Raw genomic sequence first — 7500 nt, 5'->3', positions numbered from 1 at the left:
GAGAGAGAAAGAGAGAGAGAGAGAGAGAGAGAGCGAGAGAGAGAGAGAGAGTGAGAAAAAAAAAGACAGAGAAATAGTTTTAATCAAGGTAAGTGTCTTTGAGTATCGTTAATTAATTTTTTCTAAATTTTTTCTTTCTTCTTATTTTTCTTTTTCTTTTTTTTTTTTTTTCTTTTTCTTTTTGTCTTTTTCATTTCTCTCAACGTCCATATATCTTATCGATAAATGGATTTTTAATATTCGGAAAACATTATTTACGAGACAGTCTTGCTCGTAATGGTTTGTAATTTTTCTTCTTCTTTTATTTGTTTATTTGTTTTTTTTTTTTTTTTTTTTTTTTTTTTTTTTTTTTTTGTCACCATAAAACTTTCGAACAATAAGGGAATATAATAAATTATTTCGAACGTTATGTTGTAAATTTCTTATCTCGAGAAAAATATTTTTCCGCGAAGAACGTTTCCATATAGAATTTATCTCTTATTCATTCTCGTTTAATAATTTCTCGATAATTAAACGATAAAATATATTTGATAAAAAGGAAAGAAAAAGAGAGAGAGAGAGAGAGAGAAAAGGATAAAAAAAAAAGAATAAGAAAGGAAAAATGAATTATTTCAGTATTTCTTTTTTTTTTTTCCCGGTGACTTTAATTATCAATGAGAAATCACGATAGAGAAAAAGTTTACAAGAGTGATCGTAGATGAGCACGATAGGATGCTCGATGACAAAAGCGAAATCGATTCCAAGTGATCTGTCTATAACACGAGATATTCAACGGGATTTTGAGTATTTATGTCGATGCTTTATGCTCGAGAAGAGAGAGAGAGAGAGAGAGAGAGAGAGAGAGAGAGAGAGAGAGAGAGAGAGAGTAACTCGAACGAATTTGAAATAACGCGTTGGACGTATCTAGGACATATGGTGGACGTTAGCGTAGGAGTAAATTCGAGTGACATGGGGGAATAGAAATATATATGTATATATATATATATATATATATATTGTATCCAAAAGTTATTAAGATATAAGATACATATCGTTGTGAGAGCGACCGTCATTCGAAGAAAAAAGAAAAAAGAAAAAAAAAATTGTTTCTTCCCATCCTTCCTTTTTTCTTTTTTTTTTTTTTTTTTTTTTTTTTTTTTTTTTTTTTAACTTAGATAGATACACAAAGCCAAGGAAGAAACCAAATGGAAAAAAAAAAAAAGAAAGAAAAAAAGAGAGAACATCTGTTACGTCGAAATATTATTATCATTCTTGTTCTTTTTCCTGTACAAAATCATTCGCGAAATTTCAAATGACGATCTATTATAAGTGAAAATCTTAACCGCAACATTTTTCCATAATGGACACGAGTAGTAATTGATATAGCAATGGCGTATCCATCATCACCTTGAAATCATTCTCCTTCTTTTCTTCCTTCCCTCCCTCTCTCTCTCTCTCTCTCTCTCTCTCTCTCTCTCTCTCTCTCTCTCTAACGTGGTGGCAGGCCATCTAACGTGAATAAGTTTCCTCGAACTTGAATCCTCTGTTGAAACTCAGCCGACACAGCGTTTCTCTTTCTGTCCGCGCGTTGCGCGTTGTCTTCTTGCTAAACGTTTAAATTCTCGTGATCGTAGCCGAGACGTGAGAGAAGGTACGGAACGTTCGCGCATCGAGAGAAGCAACAGATATTCTTCCCCTTTTCTCGAAGCTCTCGTTAAGGTACGTTTTGTATCGTCCGACAGATACCATCCATTATAAGAGAATTTCTTTCAAAATAAATAAATAAATAAATAAATAAATAAATAAATAAATAAATAAATAAATAAATAAATAAATAAATAAATAATAATGATAATAGTGATAATTCTTTTTCTTTTCTCTTTGTTTTCTTTTTTCTTCTTTTTTTTCTTTTTTTTTTTTTTTTTTTTTTTTTATTAATACAAATTGAATATATATGTCCAATATGTTCAAACATTTTCTGTGACGATTGTAATGAAAAAAAGAAAAAAGAAAAAAGAAAAAAGAAAAAGAATATCCATATTTTCATAATATATATTTCCTTTTTGTTAATCTTCAAAAACATTAAAAGTAAATGTAAGAGTTCCTGTGATTGTTATATATATATATATATATAAACGAGAAAAGGAAAGGTAAAAGGACAAAAGAAAAAGAAAAATTGATTGATCCAGATCATCCTGGTAAACTAAAGTAACATATCCTATTTATTTTTTGTTTTTTTAATAAAATCTTATCGATTTACGAAAATACAATAAACTACTTGTCTAAAGCGCGTCACTGAATTCGATTCGATCTTTAGATCGGATTGGCGACGAGGTGAATAGAGGGATGAATGTGGAGAGAGGAAGGACGATAGAGATTATTGTGATTAATAAAAAATCGTGATCGATGTGATTATATTTTTTACGTTCTCGCGACATTTCGTACCCTCTTTTACCGACGACAGACGTGCTCTGATCGGTATAAGCGATGGATAGAACTTTACGAATATCAATTAATCGGTACGATTCGGTGGACAGACGCCTGTGGATAAGCGCGGATCAGTGGATATGACAGAAAACCCCTCGTTGAGAGTCGTCGAGGATCGCGAGAGCAAGAGAGAGCGAGAGAGTGAGAGAGAGAGAGAGAGAGAGAGAAAGAGAGAATTTGTGTATGTTGTATATGAGAGTGAGTGTGAGAGAGAGAGAGATAGCTTGAGGTCGCAGCGGCGATCGCCTTTGAAATATCGTCCCCGTTTGACCGGTACACCCGTCATCGCACAGGGAGCACACACAATGAGCTCGTTCGGGACTCGAGCGTTGTCGTTTCAAGGGCTATCGATAACTTGTCGTCGCCAAATTACACCCTAGCCTCGCACGCGACTCATCGCAACACCCCATTCCTCCTCTTCCTTCTCTTCCTCATCCTCTTTTCGACGATTATTATTACACAGGAGATTTTTTTATTTTATTCGCGTATACATAATACATCCTATATATGTATGTATGTATGTATGTATGCATGTATGCATGTATGCATGTATGCATTTAACATCCTCTTCCTTTCTTTTCAATCTTTTCTTTTTTTCTTTCTTTTCTTTTTTCATCTCTGTTCCATTAAATTTGCCTTATCTTATCGTTTTTCTTTCAAATCCCAAATCGAAATGGATTTAGTAAAAATACGTTGTTCCTATTTACTATTCGTTCCTTCTCAATTGTAAGACTTTTCCATTGGCTTTCTCGTTGGTTGTTGTTCATTTTGAAGATGAATAAGATATGAGGGTTGAGATATAATAGTCTTTGAGAAATATTTGTTGATAGGATTTATGAGATTTATGAGAAGGTATAATATTTATTGCCTATATAAACGAAATATAATATATATATATATATATATATATATATATATATATATATATGTATGTGTTTTTTCTTTTTTTTTTTAACGTAATTGATTATTTCTGATTTTAGGTGAATCCTCAGCACCATGTCGTCGAGGGTGGTAAAGAGCTCGAAGCTCGACGAAAACGTCGAACGTAGAGAAACCTGGTCTGGAAAAGTCGACTTTCTTTTATCGGTCATCGGCTTTGCGGTCGATCTTGCGAACGTTTGGAGATTTCCTTATCTCTGTTACAAAAACGGCGGTGGTAAGTTTCGCGAAGTATTGTTTCATCGATGATTCTTTTTCTTTTCTTCTCTTTTTCTTTTTTTTCTTCTCTTTTTCTTATCATTTAAATGTATTAAAATATGTAGAAATCGTGGATTACGTTCGTGCGATGTAAAGTAATATTCGTTTCATTTCTAAAATTGTCGACTATCTTTTATCATTTCTCTATAAGTGAGGATCCATTTACTTGACACCCGTTACATTAAAACCGTCAACCAACTTATTTAATAGTTGACGAGAGAGATGACCGTGCATTTGTTAATGCACTCCAGTAGCTAAGTAATACCGCGTTAACCTGTAGACTAATTGCCATTTACTTCGTGGAAAATGACCTTCGGATTTAGATCCCTTCCTCTCTCTCTCTCTCTCTCTCTCTCTCTCTTTCTCTCTTCCACGGAGAAGCTTTCTCAATTCTATCCAGTCTCTTCCTTAGGGATCAAATTTCTTCGTGATTAAACGCCGAAAGAGTAATCTCTCTTTCTCTCTCTCTCTCTCTCTCTCTCACTCTCTTCAGATTTTAATCGTCATTTATATTATGAAAATTTTAATTTAATTTCCTTTCAACTTTCTTCATTTCGCGTAACATCATTTCCGCATAAATGCATTATATTTTTATTACGATTATTATCTTATAGATAATATTCGTAAAAATTTTTAACATTCCAAAACGTTATATTTTTATTATTATTACTATCTTATATATTAAAAGGAATATGTTGAAAAGAAGTACGATATTATTTCAAAAAATTTGCTATGCTATTTGTAATTAAATACTGAAATTAAATGCTAATGTCGTAAACTAACATAGAGAATTTCAAATCTTTTTCATTGTGAAAGAAGATAATGGGAATGTATGATTAATAAATGATGTCGACATTCTCGATAAATAATCATTAATGACGTCGGCTATATTATTTAAATATAAATGTGTTTGTATCATCAAATTTCCATAACAGGTTTCATAATAAAGGGAGGCAGATTTATTTTGATCATTGTTTATTCATTATTTCGTGAGAACACCTACGTAAAGAATTATACATATATATATATACATTTATTATCACTGCTATATTTTCCTATGTTTTAATACGTGCGACAGATCAATGATTTTTTAACTTTGAGAAGATCATAAAAATAAGAAAAAAGAAAGAAAAAAAAAAAAAGAAAAAGAAAAATCGTGGAATATTAAACGGCACACACATTATTTTTTTCCAAAGGAAAGAGTCTTCAACATTTTCTACGTCTTTTCTTCTTCTTTACTTGCAATACAGATAATAAAAACCGTTCAGTTTAATACAAATATATCACAGATTGATACTTTTAATGACTCTTTTTTATTAATCATCAATACGCATGTATCAATAGCAATGCCTAGGAACAGTAATGATAGATATTTTACTTACATAGAAATAATGAAACAATGTCGACTTGATTTTTGAAATAAAAACAAAAAGAAAAAAAAAACAGAAGAAAAAAGAAAAAAGTTCCTCATACATCTCTCTTTATTTTTTTTCTTTTTCTTTTTTTTCTTTTTTTTTTTTTTTTTCATTTATTTCTTCAACAATGCGCGACGATGAATTTTAAGGTGTCCAGGTTGCTACGAAAAAAGAAAAAAAAAGGAAAAAGAAAAAGAAAAGAGGAAAAAGAAAAGATAGATAGAGAGAAAGAGAAAATTTTTTATTAAATCAACGAGAATGATCTATATTCACAATCGGAGGTTAATCCCATCGAATGTCTTTCTTCTAGAAGATAACTAGTTCGATCTTGAAAAGATTGATGTAGGAACCAAGAGAGAAAGCGAGAGAGAGAGAGAAAGAGAAAGAGAGAGAAATTGTGAGTGAGAGAGAGAGCAAGGGAGCTAAAGAGAGAACGAGAGAGAGAGAGAGAGAGAGCGAGAGAGAGAGAGAAAGAGAGAGAGAGTCCCTTGCAAGGCCGAAGGCAAGTCGACGACGAAACCATTAGTCTCGGCTCTATCGAGATGCCTGTAGGAATACGATTAGGGATGGCTGTCAGCGATACAGAGGCTCCTCAAAAGCGACTGGTAACGCAATTAAGAGGAGAGTAGGGCGTTGCAAGCTCCGCGCCATTAGGATGGGCAAGATCGGTCGCTAATTTCCAATTAGCTTAATTAATTATAATTTCCCATTCGAGCGAGAGCCTTTGATCATGGACGAGCAACGTGCTGTAGTTGCTATGTTCTCTCTCTCTCTCTCTCTCTCTCTTTTGCATTTGTTCGTTCGTTCGTTCGTTTGTTCGTCGTTGTGTTACGTTTACGTCGCCATATTGGATTCGGATATACAAGGAAATCATAAATTCATTCGAGCGTATTTAAAATCGCAGAAATTTTTTTCATAAGAATTTTGCGTTTTTATCCTCAATATTTCTCTTGAATTATCTATGTATATATATATTTCTCTCTCTCTCTCTCTCTCTCTCGTGTTTCTTTCGACATAATATACATATATATCGTTTGACGAGCGTCATTCGTATCTTCGTATACAAGTGCTTACGTGTATATAATACAAATCTGTTTACCAGGAAAAAAAATAACAAGAAATTATTTTTATTCATTCGGATCGGAAAGCGAGCACTTAGTTATACGGTATTGATTTATAAGAGATTGTGTAATAATCTGTCAGATCTTGATTCTATCGTTACGACTTAGTTTTTCTTTTTTTCCCTGCTTTTTTTTTTTTTTTTATATGTATATATATATATATATTATTCTTTTATTCAACGAAGCGAAAAATGATTGCATATATACGATGATTTGTAAAAAAAAGTCGATGTTGAAAATCGTTAATTTGATCGATAGAAGATGAAGAAGAAGGAGAAGAAGAAGAAGAAGAAGAAGAACAAAAAGGAAAAGAAAAAAAAGAAGAAAAAGAGGTCAAACTAAATCATTATGAAAGATCTTAATTCGAAATCAGTGCACGCGATATAATCTTAATTTATCGTGCTTGTAATACGGATATAAGAGACGCAAGAGAGTTGAGAGAATATAAGTACAAAATAAAAGTTTAGTCTGAATGGTCGAACCATTTAAATGGCGCTCGTTCTTAATACTTAAAGTTAAAAACACTCTTTTAACCTACGAACTCGCTATGTGAATTTCGTCAAAGGCAGAAAATTGACCGGAAGTTTCATATCGTGCCGGATGTTTGTTCATGTCATTTCTCATGTAAGAACAACCAAGATATTAGAGAAAGGAGATTTCGTTTAAAATAAATTCGGCAGAGAAAGAGAGGGAAAGAGAGAGAGAGAGAGAGAGAGAGAGAGAGAGAGAGAGAGTAAACTGCATATTCACACATACATTATATGCTAAAAGATATATGATAAAGATAAATCAAATAGATTTTTATTTTTTATTTTTGAGTTTTAACATTTTTTTTTATACATGTATATATGTATATATATATATATATCAATTTATTTTATACATAATATTTATCTATTTTATAAATTAATAATTACGTATGCAAGTTTTTGAATATTAGATAAGAGTTATCTTTTTTTATATGAAAGAAAAATGAACAATTATAAAAACTATAACGAACGTTAATGAATCGGGTAATCATAAAAAAGACGAAAGCCAATGAGTTATTAAAGTGCGATCATTAGTACCATCGGTGAACGGATAGAAGAAAAAGATTCATTCTGAGACAATAAAAAGAAAAGGAGAAAAGAAGAAAAAAAAAAGAAGAAAAAAAAAGAGATTAATTAAGCTAGCCGGAAGACAATATTCTTCCATAATGCGATTACGTTCCCATGGTTACGAGAAAGATATTCGAAAGGAGAATCCAAGAGGATAAAGGCGATGCCCCTTTCGTTTTCTCATTTTTCGTCCTTGTGAAATGA

General features: G+C 31.9%; 1 protein-coding gene across 1 annotated transcript in view; it reads left to right on the top strand.

Annotated features, from left to right (window-relative positions):
• The first annotated feature begins 1542 nt into the window (after window positions 1-1542).
• The window catches only part of DAT (Sodium-dependent dopamine transporter), a 14952-nt gene continuing 8994 nt past the window's right edge, over window positions 1543-7500 (top strand). The window contains exons 1-2 of the mRNA XM_035879467.2: window positions 1543-1698; window positions 3447-3622. Of these exons, the coding sequence (XP_035735360.1) occupies window positions 3463-3622 (160 nt within the window). The 5' untranslated portion in view covers window positions 1543-1698; window positions 3447-3462. The remainder of the gene's footprint in view (window positions 1699-3446; window positions 3623-7500) is intronic.

This window comes from Vespa mandarinia, chromosome 1 (genome assembly GCF_050613455.1).
Source record: "Vespa mandarinia isolate Hongniang chromosome 1, ASM5061345v1, whole genome shotgun sequence".
Lineage (NCBI taxonomy): Eukaryota > Metazoa > Arthropoda > Insecta > Hymenoptera > Vespidae > Vespa > Vespa mandarinia.
Note: the sequence above shows the minus strand (reverse complement) of the source record. Positions and strands in the feature narration are given on the sequence as shown.